Source organism: Solanum verrucosum, unplaced genomic scaffold (genome assembly GCF_900185275.1).
Source record: "Solanum verrucosum unplaced genomic scaffold, falcon-dt-bn FXZP01000102.1, whole genome shotgun sequence".
In the NCBI taxonomy this organism is placed as follows: Eukaryota; Viridiplantae; Streptophyta; class Magnoliopsida; order Solanales; family Solanaceae; genus Solanum; species Solanum verrucosum.
In genome coordinates this window covers 4,103,386-4,124,956 of record NW_026019930.1, presented here as the reverse complement: position 1 = coordinate 4,124,956, position 21,571 = coordinate 4,103,386, and the positions used below count along the sequence as shown (strand labels likewise).

Here is a 21,571-nt window from a genome sequence, read left to right as displayed (position 1 = left end):
CAACTAATACTTGATATGTTTTGGAGATCACAAGGACAAAACTAACAATGAGCCCAAACAAAACAAAACAGAAACAACTCTACTGCATCTGCAAAGAAATCTCTTTCTTAACTACTGTGAAGAATGAGATTGCTTCTGAAACAGAGGAGGAAACATCATTGCCTACTCCATTGCCTCAATAATACCAATATGAAAGACTATTCATCTGTTCCAATGCAGGGGACTGGCAAGATTATCAGAAGATCAATCTTTATCTTCCTGCAGAATTACCAATTTTACACTACAATAGCAGCAGTCCTCGCGTTCCCTTTTGCTGCCTCGGTTCTTCTTCTACAAGCATTCGTCCCCTCAACGTGTTTCCTTCGAGCATTCCATGATCACCTGCATTCTCTATTTGATGAAGCAGGATTACCATCCTCTTCAAAACTCTTCACCCTTTTGAATTCCAAGCTTTCTCAAACCTTTGCAATCTCTTTTCTTGCATTTCCTTTCACCCTTACCTCTCTTCTTTTCGCAAAGGCATCCGTGGTTGAAGCTCTCAGTGATCAGAAATCATCCAAGAAACCTGCATTTTCTTCTTTTTGCTCACTCTACAGTTCCCTTCTTCTCACTCAACTTTGCAACTCAATAGTCATCATCTCAGCAAATGCAACTTGTTTTACTCTCCTATTTTTCGCCTTCAATATCTTTAATTACGGATTTGACCTTTCATCTCCAAGATCCATTCTCTTTATTTCAGCAACAGGAGCAATAATTTGTTCGATCATTTTAGCCAGCACTTTGATCATCTGCAACTTGGCACTGGTATTATCAGGACTGGAGAACATAGGAGGGTATATGGCAATTCTCAAGGCTAGTTTTTTAATCAAAGGGAAAAATGCAACAGCATTATCCTTAGCCCTGATTTTCAACTTGGCCTTGGCTGCAGTTGAAGTTCTATACCAATACAGAATTGTCAAAGCTTATCATCATAAAAGAACAGGCTTTTCTGCTATTGTTTTGGAAGGAATGTTCATTGCTTATTTGTATGCCATTCTTCTGGTTCTTGATACCATTTCTAGCTGTCTTTTCTTCGAATGCTGTAAAACGAGTTGCCAGATGGATGAAGAAGGATGTTTTCCTTATCAAATTGAGATTGAAGACAGAGATCACCATGCAGTACTGTTGATAAAGAACTTAGAGGAGCTTTCTTGAATTTACTGAGTAATTCAACTGATTCTGTATCATGTATTATTCAGTTCTCATGTGAATTCGTCCAAATATAGGTTCCTACAGGAGTAAATATAGCTTCAAGAAGATCAACAAAGTGGCAAATTTCCTTCCAAATATTGGAAATTCAAACAGTAGATTATCAAGATTACAAGGTGTTCTTGAGTAACACGTGGACGTCCAAGTATGAAAAATAACAAGACTTCAAGATCAATGAATGAAGATATCATATTATTTTCCAAAATTTGATTCCAAGGAAGGTGGGAAACTAATCCTACAGCCTACATATTGTTACATTGCTATTGCTAAAAATACCTATTTCTATCCTCTTCTATGCTTTCTGTACAACTTTCCGTGTTGGATTCCCCTGACAAGGAACCCGTTTCTATGTTACAATGAAAAGAATCAACTAGAGATCTAAATACAGGGGTTAGTTGAGCTTTGTACAAACTATTCATGTCACACTTCCAATTTACATTTTGCATGGCATAATCTCCATCAGAGTGAACACGCCAACACTTGAGTAACTACATTTGCACTGACAACGACTCCATCGTGCATGTTCAACAAATGCATACCCAAATTTACATTCTTTAGATGCATTTCGCTGTTTAATCATGCAGCACACGCTCCAGGACGGACGGCAGTCATGATCACCCGTCAATAACAAAATCCAGGCGATCGATTATTGGACCAACGGGTTCCTTGCATCATCCAAGAGCTCAGACGACAGTGTGTTTTCTTGAGCTTCTCTCTGCAAAGCACTCCAAGAGCCCAGACAAGAATGTGTCCTTTTCAGTTTCCCTCTGCAAAGCACTTCTGCTATTTGCAGGTTCACGAGCTTTAATGTTCGACGTTCTTTCTTGAGCCCAGAGAAAGCCAAAGCCGATAGATCAATATTGGAGGCTTATGGTTTGACTTAAGACCAATGTCCTTAGTTAACCAACAGACAGAGGCCACATGACTCCAAAAATTCCCTGAAGCATGAATCATCCCCATTTACTTCTCATCCTTCTTTTTTAAGCTGCTTCTTTTCTGCATTCTCCATTTCGGCTTCCTTCTGAACTTTCTTCTTGTCTTGTTCAGCTTGCTTCAAGTTCTCCTCATGGGCTTTCCGGAATAACCTCACAAAATTTAAGAGGGTTGCAGTGACTGCAAAGTATGAAACAGATACCACACAACAAACAATTAGGAGTCAAACCTTCAAAAGCACTAGCACAGAAATGAGAATAACGATGCATAAATGAAGCATATATGGAATAAGATGCACCGGATTGAATAAAATTCAATGCCGACATAAATTCAGAATTTCTCTAGTAAACTCTTTGCATGTAACTTAAATACCAGGTGGTACAAACTAGTCAAATGCTGATTTGATTAATGTTAGCTCATTTTAACTAGAAAGGATAGTTTGAGTTCCATACACAGTATGCCCCGAATGGTTTGGCACACCCCTTGACAATGTAAACCTCTACTAGGAAACATCTCCACATATGCTAGATCTATCAAGTCTGATAACTTAGAAATCTTGTTGGCAGATCCATGTCTGGCATAGTCTTAATAGAAGCTAACATTATCTTCCTCTGAAACAGGCAGAGTATATTATGAAAAGGTTTCTATTTCCAAGACAATTAGCAGTCGCGTGCCTGTAATGCACCTACTATGTTTTCATATTTGGTAGTACTACTCTGAAGGACATCAAAGGCAACAATGTAAAGTTCACAACTCTAGGGGACCACTTTCATCAGCTCAATTTTGTTACCAGAAGGCCAATGAGGGGATAAAATATTTTGTACAAATGCTACCTTGTTCAAATGGACATTTGGCGGGATCCTCATTAAAATATAGTGCAAGTGCATCTGCATTTCTGCCCTGTGCATCAAGTACAACCATAAAACATATCATTGACACTATCGAAATTGATGCTGTAACATAATACAACAAAGAGGTAACTAAATGCAAAGGAAATTACCGCCACAGAATACAAATCCCGGAGAGATCCCACCTCTGCTTCAGATGCACCAATGAATTCCTTTAAGGTCTGGTTTACCGGACGTAGAAAATCAAACTTATAAGGACCAAAAGATGGCGCAGATTATACTAATTTCAAGTTAAGAAATGATTGCAACTTAATAGCCGCATGGTAATGAATCCTATCAACTCTTATGTTAAATGAATTACCGAATGAAGGAAAGAAAGTAGAAAATGATAAAAGGTAAAGATATACTACATGAGAAAGCCAAATAGTGCTAGTCCATCAAAATGCAGCTGCACGCTAAAAGACTATTCTATCAATCAATCAAGTAGGAGGAGAAAATGACAATCACAATTCTTTGTTATCTCCTATCCAAATGCAAACAGCAGTGCTTTACTTCTCCAGAATACTGTTACCCTCTTTTTTGGGAAGAGGGGAGATACGTCAGTGAAGACAGATAAGAAAAATTACTCACTAACAGCAACAACTTTCATCCTGCTGTCAAACCATTAGGGACTGATCGAGACATAAAGCTTCGTTTAATTTTATCAACTATCATAGGTGAATAATTGTAAAAACGATACACTTAAAGGGAGACCAAGGCGTTTGTGAAGAAAATGGACCATGGGCCTAACTCAACCAAAAGCTAGTTCATGAGGTGAGAATTGCTCAAGACCATATAATGAGACAAACAACTCATCCCTCATTACCAACTTTCACTTTGACCAATGAAAACTCTCACATATCACATAAGAGGTCGACTTGATTTGCTTAAAGTAATTCAAGTGCCAACTGTTTATTAAAGCTTGATCTGCTTTAAGGTTAAAAAATGGACCTTCTAAAGAGAGAGAGAGAGAGCGGGGGGGGCAAACATGAAAGGCTGTTCTTGGTAAAGGAAAATTTGCAACAGAAAAAAGACTTTTTGATCCAATTTTCAATTCTACAGGAAGAGGGAGAAAACTAGGAAGTCCAAAAATGCAGTATTTCAGATAAAACTGAGACATCATTTATGAAAGATTTACAAGCACCGTCTTACCTTGCAAAAGATTTCAGACACCAGGCCATCATTCGCGGATGACTCTAGTTCCTTCTTAACTTTTTCCAGCCCCTTGATGATTGCTTGCATTTCTTCTGCCAAAGACTTCAATTGAATCTGCAAGGATAAACTAATTTCTAATTAATCTGGATAAATTAAAGAAGTATCAGCAGAAAGAGATAGGTAGATAGATAACCTTTGATGCAGCTTCCATGCTTACAAGACTTTCATGGAAGTCTAAAAGATCTGGTGTCTTGGAAGCAAGAACCTGAGAAAAGAGAGATAATGTTAACATGACAACCTCACATAGTATAATCAGTTAATAATGCTTTTTTATCTCCTATGTTTTTCATCTTGGCAATGGAAGCATTGAGAAAAATGATGGATAAAGCAATAACAGGTGGTAACTTAGGTGGCGTCATCTCTCAAGATCAACTTTAGAAAGTGTGGGATCATCCTAGTGGGTGAAGTTGAGAACATCGGCAATTTATTACAAGTGTTTAATTGCTGGGTTTGGAGCTCTTCCCAGCAGCTACATCGGTTTGCCCTAGGTGTTCCAACAAGGACCAAGCGACACGGAATCCAGTGATGAAAAAAAAGTAGAAAAGAGGCACTCAGGATGGAAAACAAGGTATTTGTCAAAATGAGGAAATGCAGTACTAATGAAGAGCATACGATTAAGCATTTTCACATACTTTATGTCTTTGTTACAAGCACCAACCAGCATTACAGGTGAATTGGAATGACTTTAAGGGAACTTTTAGGTTCTCAGAAAATGACGCTAGGAGGTTTAACTTGATTCGTTGGGAGACTATAATGACGCAAAGAGTTCGTCCAGCCTTGGGGTGAAAAATGTCCGGGTTGTTAACAAGGCCTTGTTAGGGAAATGGCTGAAGTCGAGATAGAGAGAAGACTCTACAGATGGGGATGACAAAGGGAAAATATGGGTTTGTGAAAGGAGAATGGAGGACAAGATAAAACATACACTCCTCTTTGGCTGCGAGGAACATTTTGAAGGATTGGGGAAAAATTCAGTAATAGTCACTTACATGGCAGGGGAAGGGTTCAGGGTTAATTTTTGGGGGCACAAGTGGTGTGGAGATAATGCATTGAGATTCACAATGCCTAACAATTATAGCATTTCCAGCAAAAAAGAGACGACAGTCCAACAGGTTCAGAAGTTACACGAACGGGAGTCTCACTGGACTAAAGGACCGAAAGTTTAGAGGGAACCTTCCAAAATATGGTTGAGTTGTTCTATAAACAAATATAGCATGACAACTAGGATTCTGGGAGGTGGAAGGAGTGTAGTGGCCTTTTTATAGTGAAGTTTCATCCATAATAAACTCATGGACAGAAAAGAATCCGCAATTGTTAGCCAAAATACAGGGATTCTCAAAGGAATCCGAGGTTTTAGCAGCTGGACAAGAGCTTAGCGGAGAAGCTCGAGTTATTCAGCTATGGTGGATGAAAAGATAGAAGATGAAGAATAGAATTCCATCGGAAAGTGTACTTGTATATTCAATTGATGATTCAATCTGTAATGATACAATGCCTTATATAGAAATGAGAAAGAATCTTATCTTGCTAACTGCTTCTAACTAATCCAACAGCATAACTAACTACTCATAAGGCAAAACTAGCTAACTTGACCAGCTGATTCATTTATTGTGTAACAGCAATTTCACTTTATCAATTGAATTTCCTTTTCGTGCATCCATGAGATTCCAGTTTGTATAGAAGATTGAGGTATCTTGGTAGAGAATCATATTTTATTGTAGATTCTCTGCTTTTTGGTATGCCACGTGCATGCAAGAGTTTTCTCCCCCATCATAAAATTATTCTACCGTCTCAAAAAATAATTAATTAAACAGAGGGGAATCATGTGAACACAAGAACCTTTCTGGAAACAGCAAAGATGAAACGGACAGTACCTGGCAAAGATAATGCATGAGTGTCATCTTGTTGTTAGTAGCACGTGTATCAGCGAGCTTCAAAAGACTGTCCAACTTAAATCCAATGGCAGAACCTGGAGTAAAGAATTACATGGAATTTAATCTTGAAATTTTGTTGACCCAAACTTCAACATGAAATCAGGTCTTATGTTCCGTCGAACTAATTCAGCCACATAAATAAAGCATAATGTTCTTAGTGCAAGAAACAGTAGTAATTATAATCATACTCGTCTTTATACTCATAAAACACTGATTATATTTCCAAAATAAGAATTTACACTAAGCTTTCCAGATCCCAAAATGGTAAAATTGACTAACTTTGGAGCAAAACTATGAGTTAGCATCCTGAATATTAATTCATCTTTCCAAAAATTTGCAAAGGATATCAAATTAATGAGTAATGTGGCTTAACTTTCTTAGCTTGCACTCTGATCGTGAAACTAAATGGACTCCAATGGAGAAGAATGGATATAGAGGATTCATATTGACACCTCAACTAATTTTTGATTACCAAACAACATACTTAGGGTCAATGCTTATGCTACTTATTTAGGTAGAAAATGATATAAAAAATTGAAACCAAACTCCCCCTGAATTAATCAAAAAATTATTTCCCATTATAGCAACAAGCAATTATTGTTTTGAATTTTCCCCAAAACCAAAGAGCATTAAGTCCCAGTTGCAACATTAAAAAATAAATCCATTATTGTATTTAGAATAAAAGTTTCCCCATTACTTTATATTTGATAGTGTTGAAGGTTTTGAAAACCTACATGATGGGCATCAATGGTTGTAAAAAGAAAAGGGTTAAGTAATGCTCACTGAGACATTTTAAAAACAGGAATTCTTACCTCTGGCAGTTCCCTGATTTAACGTATTCCCAAGAAACAAAATTTTCTTCAATATCTCCTTCAATTTTAAAGAACTTCGGACCTGCTACATGCACATTGAGTTTTGTTAAAAATAAGATAAAAAGAAAGAACAAAGAAAAGATATGCAGAACCTAGCAAATTACCTCTTCGCATGCAGAGTTCACAGTGGTTAAGCTTTTCTTGAAGTCTGTCACCTGAAACGAAACTAAATTTAGATGACACAGAAATTACTTTAGTACAGAAGATCTCTAGATGCACACAAACCTGAGCCTTGAACTGAATCTTGAAAAGAAACACTCTTAATTTCGACTCTACTCGTGGCACCTTCATCAACTCCAAAAAGAACTGACAGTCAAAGGTAAAATCAGGAACACCGGAGAAGCATGGGATCTAAGCTAGAAGGTACTGTAAAATGAAAGCAAGTATCAGCTATTCCTCGAATCTTGAAATTGTAAGACCACCAATGGCAGGGAAAAGAAACAATTCTTACAAGAATTTCCCAAACGTGATAATGGAACAAGGGAGTACATCATAAATTGGACTTTGACCACTCTAATCATTCAATCATAAGAAGGTGTTAACATTGGTGAAGTCGTCATAATCATGAATATCTGTCACCTGCCATGGCCTCTCAACTCAGTTATCTCTAAAACATTGAGATTCAAATTAATTAATCTTTTTTCACCAGGGGAAGCCCACTACCGTTGTTAATGATTTTTTTAGAACTCAATAAGTTCATCATTTAGTCAGAACTACATATACTGCCTGAGCAATTAAAATTTGGTCAATGAGATCTCGTCAGTTTAGATTTCACAAACTTTATTATTTAATATTGTTAATTTTCATTGCTTTCTGTGCTGGTTAAAATATTCTCACTAGCCAAGGGAAAAGACCAACTTCCAATTATACTAAGGTGGCACAATGGTCAATGGATGTCAGTATATCAGAGGTGCAGGTTCTAAACTATGTCAAAGCAACTCCATTCTTCTTTCTTCTGTTCCCTCAAATTTGTGTAGGCCTCCTTTCTATTCTACCAGTTGCCAAAGTTGTTCAAATATTTTCTAGATCAAAGAACCCGTTTTCGGTCTTTTTTTGTTCTTTTTTTCCTTAGTTCTTTCTATTATTATTATTATCGAAATACCAATTCATGCAACATGCTCATTAGCTCTCTGCTTTCCACCTCCTCTTATATTCTCTGCACTCCCTATCAACATGACACACTCTTCTTTCCTCCCTCTCACTATGACACTCATAGACAATCTACTACTGTCACATATCCGAAAGCTTTTACAGAAGTTGGTAAAAACTTTTAAATGCGGCAGTAGGCTAGAGACCAGCAGCAGACGTTGAGAGGAAATAGCTAGGACCAAATAATGGTCGTTACGATGCACGGATGCATACTAGACTTAGACAGGATAGGGCCCTTAATTTTTCTATCAGAATATTAGAATTCATAAGGAGCTCTTGTTTCATTCATGTTATAAGCTTTGTATGACATCTGTTTCAAACTGAATTTGGTAAATGATTCTTTCATCAGACAGGTTGACACTCACAATGGAGATTTCAGCATCAAAATGGAGAAAACTCCTTTGTTTACTTCCAACAAAGTTTATTATGCTTTAGTTCATTAATGAAAAGTAATCTCAGAAAAATTGAAACTTCTGTCACCAGACCAAATAGGTAAAATATGTAACCATATTCAATCCCCTTAGTGGACACAGGAAAATTCTTACTTAAGCCTTGTTCGCCAACCTTTCTCCCAAAATCATGAATAAATAGAGGCTTAGTTTACGAAAGGTTTCTTTATACCAAATTCAGTTCCAAAATATATGGTTGAATGCTTCCTGAAACAATCCCAACTTCATAGAGAAACCATGACAACATATCATAGTAAAGAGAGATGAAAACTTTAAAACGATAGGCATTTATAAAATATGACATAAAACAAAGATCATCATCATGCAGTGATTAGATAGGAACTATAAAACTGATGGTCTAACCTGTTCACACTTTCCCAGAAGCTCCTTGTCACCAGTGTAACCCTGAGTAGTTGTATTAGTAAACAATCATTTAAAAGTAAGAATATATAATACTTTTCAGAGATATCAACTGAGAGAGGGAGGAGACTGAAAGGAGTAGAGGAGCAGAAAAGAACGAGAAATCAAAGTCAGGACGGATAAGATCTTCAGATCAGTAAACTTTACCTTAAGAAGATCCATCTCTTCTTTCGTAGGACAAAATTTTATCAGATTCTCCACCTGATCTGCATCTAAAATTGACTCATCCATTGCCAGTGCAGCTGCCTATGGCCATAACAGAACCATTGTCATTGATTTTACAAGAGAGGACTAGAGGACAAGCATGAATATTAATCAATTAGCTTGGCCCCAATCTAATACCAGTTGGGTATGCTATATGCATGCTTGATATGCATTTTTCTTTATTTAGGCCTGTTTCTTATTCGATAAAAGTTTGTCTTTTCTTGAAAATTAGGGGTTCTCTAAACCTCAACCTTCTACACCGAAATCATCAAGGGACAAAGCAAGAATATTCAAGAGAAAGGGAATTAGAGCCCAGTGTGTACAACCACGGAGGAAAGGAAGTTTCTAACTCTATTTTCTGTTCTCCTTTAACCCTGATTTCAGGTTGTACACATTTCTAGTACACCTTGACAAAGAAGGACACAATGTAGCCGCAATTTGCCACATTGTATATCAAAGGACCAAAATAGTTGAAAGAAAAAGTAGAAATATGAAGGAGAACTAATAGAAGAAAGGAAAGTCCTATCATCATCTTGCGTGGGGTCCTAGACCATTTGAACCACAATGAGAAGTCTAATTAACAACAAAGTAGATTCCACATTAACATATCAACCTCATTCCGAGGCTGAGGATTCCGACAGCCTGAGAAATTCTTCTTTTCTCTTTCCAATGAACAAATATAAGTTGGATTAAGAGCTAATACCCATCTATATCAATTATTCCCCCTACTTTACAGGTATTGCTGTATTCTTTTCAAGCTTAAAGGAAAAGAGGAAAAATAAATGAATGGTCTCTTATACTAGACTTGATAAGGATGGGTAGTTTGACTGGGCACCCCAAACACATTTAAAATATATCAGTTTTTCTTTCTGTATAACCCAAACATAGTCTGAATTATGTGAACCATGCTTACATGACCAGGTAGCTTTCCTTTTGTCACTAGTATTCTTTTTCCTCTAGAATTCTATGATGTGATCTGGAAGAAATGTTTAAACTAGTTGGATATTGGAAGAAGCAAATAATTGAGTTAGGTCACTGACAAGGGATCGGTCTTTCCCCTTTTACTATTAGCCATGAGCAGTTTAAAACTTGATACCTGCAGTGCAGTCTGTGACTTGTAAGTGAGCTGAAAGACGTGAAATTCAGAAAATTTGAAGATATAGACTCTCACTATCCTAAACAAAGATATAGAATCCCACTATCTTATTCAGTTAGATTGCATGACTTAACCCCCAACCCCCTCTGTGTGTGTGGGCATGCGCAACAAGACAGGGAGTTATTTTTCTGTGAAAACAAAGGAGACAGGCCTTCAAAAAAGAAAAATAAAGAAAATAGAAAATATTTAAGAGAAGCACTAAACTAACCATCATGTCTGGAAGTGGCATTTTCACCTTTGTGAGCATAATCTCTGTATTGTTTGCCCTTCTTAGGTCAACCTACCGAAGATACACAAAGAAAAGTAATTAGGAAAAGACGAATTCATGTGAGACAGAAATAAAACAAAGAAAAAGAGTTCCTCAAAATAACTAATGTCAAATTTTCATAGAAAGAAACTACAGTCAATCATCTAAGAAGGATCTGGCAAAGAAAAAAAAGAAATAATCATGACAGAACCAGGAGAGGCCGCAAGAATAAAGCAACAAAATAAATAGCAGTCCTTTTTTGTTAGATTCTTTGCAGATGGTTCCTAGAAGAAAGGCATTGAATAGTATTAATTACCAGTTGAACCTTGTCTGGCTTAGAATCAGCAGACTTCTTCTTTGCTCCAGATTTACCCGCACTACTTGCCTTGGGGGTGGCTGAGAAAAGAATCTCAATTTCTGACACATCAAACTCTGGTGCACTTGATTTGGAGCAAAAGTTATCAGTATTTCAATTGAGTTGAATATAAGCACTGTCAAACTAAAATAGCATGGAACATACACTTGAGGCCCTCCATGTCTCTGCAGTTCCTCCCATAGGCTTCCCTGTAGTGCCCTGGTTACCTTGCTCCAGTGCAATGGTTTTAAATTAGATCTTGACCGTGAAAGTGCTGGAGCTCTCCCAGCAGGAAGTCCTCTGCCGGCTGCCCCAGGTCCTTTAGCGCCAAATGGTGGTGGTGGGGGAGGTCCACCACCTGGTGCTCTTGGAGCTCCAGGAGGGGGAGGTGGACCAGGTGCACTACCTCCAGGAGGTGGTGGGGGAGGTGGACCCGGTGCTCTACCTCCTGGAGGTGGTGGAGGAGGTGGTGCTCCGCCGGGAGGAGGAGGAGGAGGAGGTGGTCCTCCACCACCAGGGGGAGGAGGAGGTGGTGGAGGACCACCACCAGGGGGAGGTGGAGGAGGTGGAGGGCCACCATAGGAGGGAGGTGGAGGAACTGGTGGACCACCATAAGGGGGTGGTGGAGGAGCTGGTGGGCCACCGTAAGGGGGAGGTGGAGGAACTGGTGGGCCACCGTAAGGGGGTGGTGGAGGAGCTGATGGGCCACCGTAAGGGGGAGGTGGTGGAGCTGGTGGGCCGCCATAGAATGGAGGTTGAGGAACTGGAAGGATGCCACAAGGTGGGGGAGGAGGAGCTGGAGGTGGTGGTGGAGCTCCTGGTAATGGAGGAGGAGGAGGCGGTGGAGCTGCTGATAATGGAGGAGATGGTAAAGGTGCAACATGCAAAGGAGGGGAGGAGGTGGTGGTGGTGCTCTAGATAAAGAAGATGGGGTGGAAAGAGAATGAGGACAAAGAATTGAAGGTGGAGTATTGTACGGAAGGGGTGGAGGAAGAGGAGGGGGAGGGGGAGGGACAGTTGGTGCTGAAACATTTCTTGAAGGAAGTAAGGGTGGAGGAGGTGGAGGTGGAGGCAGAATTAATATCGGAGAATTTCTTGAAACAGGTTGGTGTGGAGGTGGAGGTAGAGGTGGAGATAGAGGTTGAGTTGGGGTCGGATCATTTCTTGGTGGAGGGGGGGGGAGGGGGAGGTGGAGGCAGAAATTGCATTGGAGAATTTCTTGAAACAGGTGGGGGTGGGGGTGGAGGTGGAGGTGGAGGTGGAGGTGTAGATAGAGGTGGACTTGGTGGAGGCGAAGATTGTAGAGGTGCATTTCGTGAAGGAGTTGAGGTAGGTGGAACTGAATCATTCTGTGAAGGTGGTGAAGGAGGAGAAACCTGCACAGGAGGTGGGGGAGGTGAAGCTGAAGCACCAAGTAAAGAAGGTAGCTCAGGTGAAGAAGGAAGTGGTGGTGGTGGTGGTGGTGGTGGTGGTGGAGCACTCATTGTTAGCAAAGAAGAAACTCCAGGCACAATTGGAAATGGTGGAGGGGCACTGTAAATTGCAGGTATAGGGGGAGGGGGAGGAGGTGGTGGTGGTGGAGTGGATATTCTAAGACTTTCTAGCTTTGGTGCAGTGGGTGCATGTGGAGGTGGAGGTGGAGTTACTGCTACCAAGGAGGATGCTGCACAAGCCACATTTGGCGAAGAAGTGGGTGAGGGGGTTGGTGACAATACCCTACCAACTTTCAGTACAGTAGATAATGTGGGTGGTAAAGGTGGGGGAGGAGAGATACCCATATGAGCCATTCTCAAGCCATTTGATGATGGAGGGGAAGGCGGAGGTGGAGGCGGGGGTGGTGGTGAAAAGGATTTGACATTTTGACTATGAGAGCTACCTCTATGAGTCTTTCTCAAGCTGTTTGATGGTGGAGGTGGAGGTGGAGGTGGAGGTGGAGGTGGAGGTGGAGGTGGGGGTGGTGATAAGGATTTGACATTTTGATTACGTGATAGGATTTGAGAAGGCGGAGGTGGGGGTGGGGGAGGTGGGGGAGGGGAGGAGTGGTGGGTCAAAGAAGCAGTTATAATATGGTCTTCCTGTGAAGACTCAGGTGGCGTTGCAGAAGCTGGCGTGTTAGTACTTACTTCCTGAATAGGAGGCAATTCAAGTGATAAAGTACTTGGATATTGAAATGAAGGTAGGGGACTTGAAGGGGATGCCTGAAGGTCAAGTGCCTGACTCTCAACTGATTCTGATGAAGAGGTCATTGCAACAGGTGCGTCCTTGACTGTTGACATGTCTAATGATGCAGGACATGAAGAGCGTTTCTTTGGAATACGACCTGCTCCAGCTAGAATTTTAGCTTCTGAAGAAGCTCGAGGAGAGGGCGATTTTGATTTAAACCCAGATTGAGAATCCTTTGTAACAGCAAGCGCAGGTGGAGCACTCTTATACCTTGATGCTGGATATGCCACATGCATTGAATTAGCGTAAGAACCTTTATTAGAAGGGATCCACCGAGACACTGCACTTGGCTTTGCTAGTCGCGACAGAGTTCCCAGGGATTCTTTCTGTTTAGATTTATTTTTAGGTCCAATCCCATCCACAGCAAGTTTGGAGTTGGATGCTAGTTGTTTCTTTAGAGATGAAAGTGCCTTTTCATTCTTTCCCTTATTGATATCAGCTGTAAACTGTGAGCCCTGCCTCTCCTGTCTCAAGGGGCCTTCTACATCTTGCTTATTATATCCTTCTTGTGACATGACACTTTCCCCCGGTGTTTCTGCTTCTGAGTCTTTGTGACTAGAAACATCAGAAATAACAGCCTCGGAGTTTATCAAGTTGTCCTTATCCCCTAAACTATTTGTTTTTGATGCTTGTTGAGTAGAATCCATATTTTCTTCTAGTTTGCGATTACCTTCAACAAATGCACAGTCTTGAAAGGCATGATGCTCCAACTCTTCTTTCCATATTTCAATGTTGTCATCATCCTGCATACTGTCCTGAACTGAATGGGCATCAGATTCCCCTCTTCCATCCTGTCCATCAACAGCATTGCTGAATATCTCTTCCACCTCAAAGAACTCGTCCGGTGAAGCTCCTTCAGTCTCATTATCTTCCTCATCTGGTGCTTCAGTAGTGATAATAGGTAGAAGAGCATCAGCATCCGAAAAGAGTACCTGGTACAGTAATGAGCATTACTCAACTCCTGTAGTTCCTGTTAAAGGATAATGAAAAAAGAGCCAAGTTCAGAGGAATAAATACCAAACCTCTGCTTTGAACTCCCTGGAAAATTGGTCTTTTGCATCCCATGGGACATCAACTTCATCACGAGTTAACATCAAAACATTTGAGCGAATAAATGCCGTGTGAAACATAGCTCTGAATATCATTACTTCCCTAACTAAATCATCTTCCAAATGGATGCACTCAAGAACAACATCTCCTTGAACACGACAGTGGATATCTATTTTCACAAGTGCACACTCTTCCTGGGGAGGGTAAGTCAGCAGAATACATCAGATTTCAGCTAATTACCTGTAAGTCTCAAACATTTGAAGCTTAGCATTACCTGTCGGTAGAGGTGACCATGTTGTTTTGTCTTTGAAGTTGAAAAGAGGAGTTTAGAACTCCTATTGGACGTCGGTGAAGCAGGGTCCAAACCATAGGCACGAACCATCAGTCGGCAGCCCCTCCCACCATCAAATTGAGGAAGGACCCTGAGTATAATACAATCTAAAGCAAAAGGTATATCTGATGGCAGCCAATCTAAGCCAATATTTCTTCTGGTGATATAGTGAAGATATCTAAGCTGAGATGGCTGTGGATTCAGAGGTGATAAAACATAAAGAAGTTCCCTAGGAGCTTGCCTGTATACCATGTCAAGAGTCTTCTGCTCACCGGTGTACTGTTCTCTGTACAAAAGAAGACCAGCAAGCATGAAAGCAAGTACAGGCCACCCTCCCCTCTCACAGTGCATCAACAGCACATTTTGTTGGCCCTCGATTGAAAGCCAGCTCTCACTGGATCGCAAGAAGTGCTTGATCATCTCCAGTGGCAATACAGGACACCCCTCATATTTCCGAGGATAATCCATGACAGTCATATCATACTGCGTTAATATATCTGATATTTGGCTCCTGTGATCTCCTTCTTTGAAATTAAAAACCATGAAAGAAGCATCTGGATAATGATCCTGCAGCTGAGCTACAATACCTCCCATGTATGTCTTGTACTCATATTCGTCCAATGCGTCCGTTGAGAAGCAACAATCAAACACTGCAATGTGTGAATCAAAACGAAAAGCAGAAAAGCATCAATAGTCATAAAACCAACCACACAAATTATTGGTCCGAGTTACATCCACCATTAAGTTGATAAAGATAGTAAGCTCTACAGATATCACTCAAAATTGTAAAAGGAAGTTCACCTTCCAAGCCACAGAGCACAATAGCTCGGCAACAACAACAAAATATCACAAGCGGGGTCTAAGAAGGGTAGAGCATATGCAAACCTCACCCCTATTTTGGGATGTAAAGAGGTTGTTTCCCATAGACCCTCGGCTTAAAGAAAAGCATATCAAAGCAGATTGAAAAAAGAAATAACAGAAGTAAAGAAATCATGGCCACAAAGAATTCTGAAAAAAATACAGTAACTACAACTGAGCACAATGGCTAGGCAAACTACCAAAATGATGGAGCATCAGATTTTCAGTATTCTTTTAAAAACTATATATTCATTTTCAGCTCATTAAGCAATTTGTGATATTCTCATTGTTAAACTCAACCACAAACATTTCGAAATGTAGCTAACTATGATATGAATATGATCATATAAGCATTTGTTTTTAAAACAGCTGGAAATTTTTTTCCCGGGAAAGTTCCCTGTTTCTGTAAAAATGAACTTTTTCAACCAAAATCGAAAAAATTATTGCAAAAATGTAGGTCATCGAACACCTTCTCATATGAACAAAAAAAAAACAGAGAAATATCAAAAAAACAACAGGATTTGGGGAGAAAAAACATACCATAGACCCGTTCAGAGATCTCTAGAAGCCGATCCGGCGGCTTCCGATAGAAGAATCGTCTGAACAGCGCCATCTAATGGCGCCGTTTCTCTATCAATCGCATAAAAAAAAAACTCTTGGGTTTCCTTTAACTTTCCGAATGCACACCAATTGATCGCTAAAATGTCTCAATGGATCCTCAAAAAATACGACATTTGGAATAACAGGGTCGATGATCAATGGGGAGCTGGGTTTTTTGTTAAAATAAAAGCAGCTCAGTTTAAATTGAAAGAAATGAGGAAGAAAATTGTTGTATTAAGAAAGATTTAGAGTAAGGGAAAGTGACAGTAAATTGAATGAAAAATTGAAAGAATTTAGGGATTAAGAAAATGCAATGAAAATGATGATCATTGCCATTGATGATGAAAGTCGTAAGAGAAACATGAACCGGATTCGGGAAACTGACCCGAACCTGTTACGGTCGTTGTTCGTTACATTCGACGATCTAAGGTATATTATGTACACGTGGCGTATGCCCACATCCCTGACACAAAGAGAATGTCAGAAAGGAAATCTTAGTTTTTTGTTTTTTACAGACAAAAGACCGACATCTTTATAAATCAAAAAAGTCATTATTTGAACCAGAAATAGTATTTTGTCCTATTAGGAGAATTTCCTTTCCTTCTACTCCATTATTTTCTCTTGTTTAATTTAATTTAAAATATTTATTAACCAGAAAATAAAATGTACCTCATTCAGGCAGGGATGTACATCGGTATTAACAATTTTGATTTTTGAAAATATTATATCATCATTTAATATGGTTAGACATTTTTAGTTTGGTATCCATATTTTGTGGTATGAACTTACATTATTAATTATATAGTAAAGAATTATGACTCAATTTTTCAACAAAATCTCAATTATATCATATTATTAACATTTTAAATATGTAGAAATATTCGAAAGAAAGTACATATAATTCCCTTCCGTTAACAATTACATAAAAGAACATTTTAATAAAGTAATCAAAGGTTTCTATTGTCTAAATAAATACTCCATTCGTTCATATTTACTTGTCCACTATACTATTTTGAGATGTTTAACTATACTTGTCCAATTTATAAAATCAATGAATAATTTATCATGTTATGCCTATTTTACCATTGATATTAAATCCTATTTATTTTTCAATGTGTAGATGACTTATAAATATTAAATCATTTCTATTATTTATTGTTTCTTAATCCATGTGTCAAATTAGTAGTGAACAACTATTGTTATATAGAGGAAATAGTTTATACTAATATTAATTTATAAATTTGTTAGTGTTGTAATAATATTTACCGAGTTGTACATGTAATTATATATTTTCGGTACTTGGTATTTTAGTTTATTTAGATATGAAATGTAACCAGTTTTGTTTTGCGAAAACAAAATGATTCATATTCGTCTATACTTTTAATCCTCTATACTTTTCGGTCAAAGGATATGATGTGCGATGATTGAAACTAATTGGAGGATATTTTGTAGTTTATAAAGTTGAAAAATTCACACACCTTGACACGTGATAGCACGTTTATTTTTCTAAAAATAAAATTAAGTAGAATATATGATTGACATTTGATTGCAGATTTTTCTAAAAATAAAATTAAGTAGAATACACGTTGTATTCGATATTCAATATTTTTTTCATTCTGCATTTTTCAAGAAATTAAAATTAGTTCATTTAGCTTAAATGGCGAGGACAAGGCCGTTAAGGGACTAGCTCACTTAATTTATTTTATGTTTTGCGCAGAGGTGGAGGATTCAAACGCCGTCAACAACATAGAACTCTATTATCATTTCACTGATGTAATAAACGTTATTATTTCTATATACAAAGTATAAAGTGAAAAAATAATAATAGGTTAATAAAGTTACGAGCCCACAAAATATTAACCATGTTTTTTTTAAAGAATTTATTTCCTCACAATTTCTCAGGGTTTGGAATTTGGATTAGTTCCTCTAGGATATATAGAAGTGAACATTATTATGTTATACTGGCAATCCAAATTACAGAACTTTAGTGAACTCAACAAACGGATCTAGCAAATGACATGACAATTATTCTTTGTCTTTAAAAATGAGGGGAAGAAGAAGAATATGTTTGTTCTTTAAGAAGAGGACGAATTTTGTCAACTTCTAAAAGTCTATAGCCTAAGTAATAGGTGCAAAGATACATGTTCAGAAAAAGAGGGGTTTATTTGGTCGCAAACGACTTTCTTTTTGGGGAAAATTCGCGATTAAGCAAACTTATACAACTTAATTACTCATCATAACTATAGTTTGCTATAATTACCACTCGCAACTAACATTATACATTAATTACGTAGGCTGGCTTCGAGTTTGTATAATTAGTCACGTTTGTATATGTATAATTCTCCAGAATATACAAATACATATGTATAATATACAATTATCTAACCGATATACATATACAATTCACCTCTCTCCCACTCTCTCACTCGCCTCTCTCCTCCCTCTCCCAATCTCACTTGCCATATATACAAATGCATATGTATAATATACATATACAATTCACCTCTCTCCCACTCTCTGCCCTCTCTCGCTCGCCTCTCTCCTTCCTCTCCCAATCTCGCTTGCCTCTCTCCTCCCTCTCCCAATATCACTCGCCTCTCTCCTCCTTCTCCCAATCTCGCTTGCCATATATATAATATACAATTATCTAACCGATATACATATACAATTCACCTCTCTCCCACTCTTTTCCCTCTCTCTCCCAGTCTCACTTGCCTCTCTCCTCCCTATGACATGTAGCTGTGAATTGTAATTATTAAACTATAGTTATGGAGAGTAATTAGGTTATTTTTGAGTGTCTATAGGTGAAAGTTCCTCTTCTTTTTGCCCAATTTGGGCCAATGACTATGGACGCAACCTTGTCGAAGTTAAAATAAAGCCCACTACTGTTGTGTAAGAGTACTCCACCAAAAAATGTGTAAACTAAAATTGAATTATTAATCTTCAGTCGGTGATATTGATAACGCAATAACACAATACTAATTGATTACTTTTCATTTTACACGATACTCAAGAAATCATAAATAAAATGATCAATTTAACTAATTTAATCTTTATCCATATGGATGGATATCAAAATAATTTATGATGGCATAAAGCATACAAAAGGAAGTGGGTGAGAGCAAAAGTATTTAATGAACTCTTTGATAAAATAAATTCTAGGAACTTTAATTTTATTTAAGCTTCCAAAGAGAAATTATGGAAACATTAAACATGATGATGATATTAATTATTGGGGTAAAATGGAAAAAAATTAATTAATTTTATCTTGATTTAGTAAGTAATCAAGTAATTATTTGAGATAAATATTTTTAGAGAGGTGATTAATTAATATGGAACGGAGGAAGTAATTACTGTGCAATCACAGATCATAATTAAGTTTACTTGGTGTGCACGAATAGTTGGCTTACTAATAGTGGGAAAAATATTTTTTTTTGCATAAATTAGATCCTTCGAAACAAGTCGAATACTACAAATAATCATTCAAAGGGGATTGTAGTCCAAAATTGACGAACAAAATTAGATAGAGAGAGATTTACTTATTAAATCTCTTGTATTTTTTTACGTACAAACAAAATAATGCATGCCTTTCTTCAGCGTTCACACGTGATGTTGAACGCCTGCCACGAAAGGTCGTCTTCAAGTGCCTTTAGTTAATTTACGAGTTTAATTTGTTGTGATTTTTAAAATAAATAAATAAATTGAAGTGCAACTTTCATATATAGCAAATACAAAATTCATATTTGTATGTTATAGCAAAGTTTGCATAATTGCGCTCCATAGCAAACATATATATGTATAATTCACTATACATATACAAAAAAAACAGTTGTATAATTCGCTATACATATACAAAGAAGACAATTGTATAATTCGCTATACATATACAAAAGAAAGCAATTATACAAAAGATCAATTGTATAATATGTGTATGTATAAAACAAGAAAGAGAGAAAGGCAAAAGAAAATTCAGCAGGAAAATATTTGTATTGTATAATTATAAGTGTATAGGATGAAGATATGTATTTGCATGTGTATATACAATTTTCTCTCGCTTTATACAAACAGAAGTGCAATTTATACATTTCGTTTCTGTTTGTATAAGCGAGAGAGGCGAGCGAGATTTGGGAGAGTGACGAGCGAGATCTGGGAGAGGGGAGAGAGGGGAACGAAAATATATGTATATTATACAATTTCCTCTTGCTTTATACAAACACAAACACATTTTATACATTTGTGTTTGTATAAAAGCGAGAGAGGCAAGCGAGACTGCCACCAAACAAGAGTGGCGAGCGAGATTCCACCAGGGAGAGTGGCGAAAATAGCAATAGTTTGTTATAGGGTATAATTAAATCAAAGTATATTTATAGCATTTAATTTGAATTAATAGTTTGCTATTATATACAATTTTCCCTAAATTGAATCTTGTGATGTTTAAAGATGTGTATTGTATTAACATTTTCTTTCGGTTGTACTACTATGTCAGGTAGGATATTGAGTGTAATTAAGAAATTAATGTGTTTGGATCTATTTTTTACTTTTGATTTATTTTTATTTTGTCTTTAAAAATAAGTACTTAAATTTTTGTTTTTATTTTTATCCAAATACAACAAAAAAGTTTAAAAGTTATTTTGTCTTAAAACACCTAAAATAAGTCAATTCAAATGTAGAAAAGGAAAAAAAAAATGAAACGAAGGATACTATGTATATTTGGACTCATCATTGAAGAGAATATTTGAAAATCTTCAACTAACCCACCAATAATATATATCTTCTTCTTTTAATTTTAATTATATATTAAATAATATAATATAATATCTAGAGGCATGTTCTTCTTCTATTTATTGGTTTGCTATGCATAACAAACCCTGGCTCAACTAATTAAAGTTACGAACTCATAGGAGAAGAAAGATGAGTATACATGCTGAAGTCCCAAATTAAGAGTACAACCTAATGATCACTGATTCACTGTAATTGGAAAATCTTGAAAGACCACCTTATTATATTTATAATTAATTATAGTATTAAATTTATATGATTTGATATAAATACTGCGGATAAATATTTATCGAGTATCAACGTTAGGAGCAAAGAGGTAAAAAATGGTCAATATTGAGTTCTAGAACTAGTAATAAAAAAAAACACACCAATAAAAAGAGTTCTCTTACTACTAGCCATGTAAATTAAGGTCAAGTTGGGCGGCTTGTTTAGCCAATTTGCCCCCACACGCTTGACACTACCAAACTTGTCTAAAAGAACATTATTATTCCAATTATGACATTATATTATATTATATTGGAACTAAACAAACAAGCTTTTGATTTTTTAATAACACATAAGAGTCAATTTAGTCAAAATTAAACTACTAATGGGCCATAACTAATTTTTAAAATAATTTACTATTATACGTGCATGTGTTCCAATTTTGTTTCGAGTCCATCTG

General features: G+C 37.4%; 2 protein-coding genes across 2 annotated transcripts; one reads left to right on the top strand and one right to left on the bottom strand.

The window, feature by feature from the left end:
• The first annotated feature begins 189 nt into the window (after positions 1–189).
• Positions 190–1,287, top strand: LOC125830238 (uncharacterized). The gene has a single exon (XM_049509451.1). The coding sequence runs from the start codon at positions 190–192 to the stop codon at positions 1,192–1,194; it is 1,005 nt and encodes a 334-aa protein (XP_049365408.1). The 3' UTR covers positions 1,195–1,287.
• A 468-nt stretch (positions 1,288–1,755) lies between these two features.
• Positions 1,756–16,188, bottom strand: LOC125832048 (formin-like protein 20). The gene is made up of 19 exons (XM_049511181.1): positions 16,069–16,188; positions 14,614–15,320; positions 14,312–14,533; positions 13,051–14,221; positions 12,293–12,942; positions 11,232–11,980; positions 11,028–11,151; positions 10,673–10,744; positions 9,252–9,350; positions 9,048–9,089; positions 7,312–7,392; positions 7,191–7,241; positions 7,027–7,108; positions 6,155–6,249; positions 4,417–4,488; positions 4,221–4,337; positions 3,182–3,250; positions 3,015–3,081; positions 1,756–2,361 (listed from the first exon to the last, which is right to left on the bottom strand). The coding sequence occupies exons 1-19, from the start codon at positions 16,139–16,141 to the stop codon at positions 2,216–2,218; spliced, it is 4,689 nt and encodes a 1,562-aa protein (XP_049367138.1). The 5' UTR covers positions 16,142–16,188; the 3' UTR covers positions 1,756–2,215.
• Positions 16,189–21,571: the final 5,383 nt, after the last annotated feature.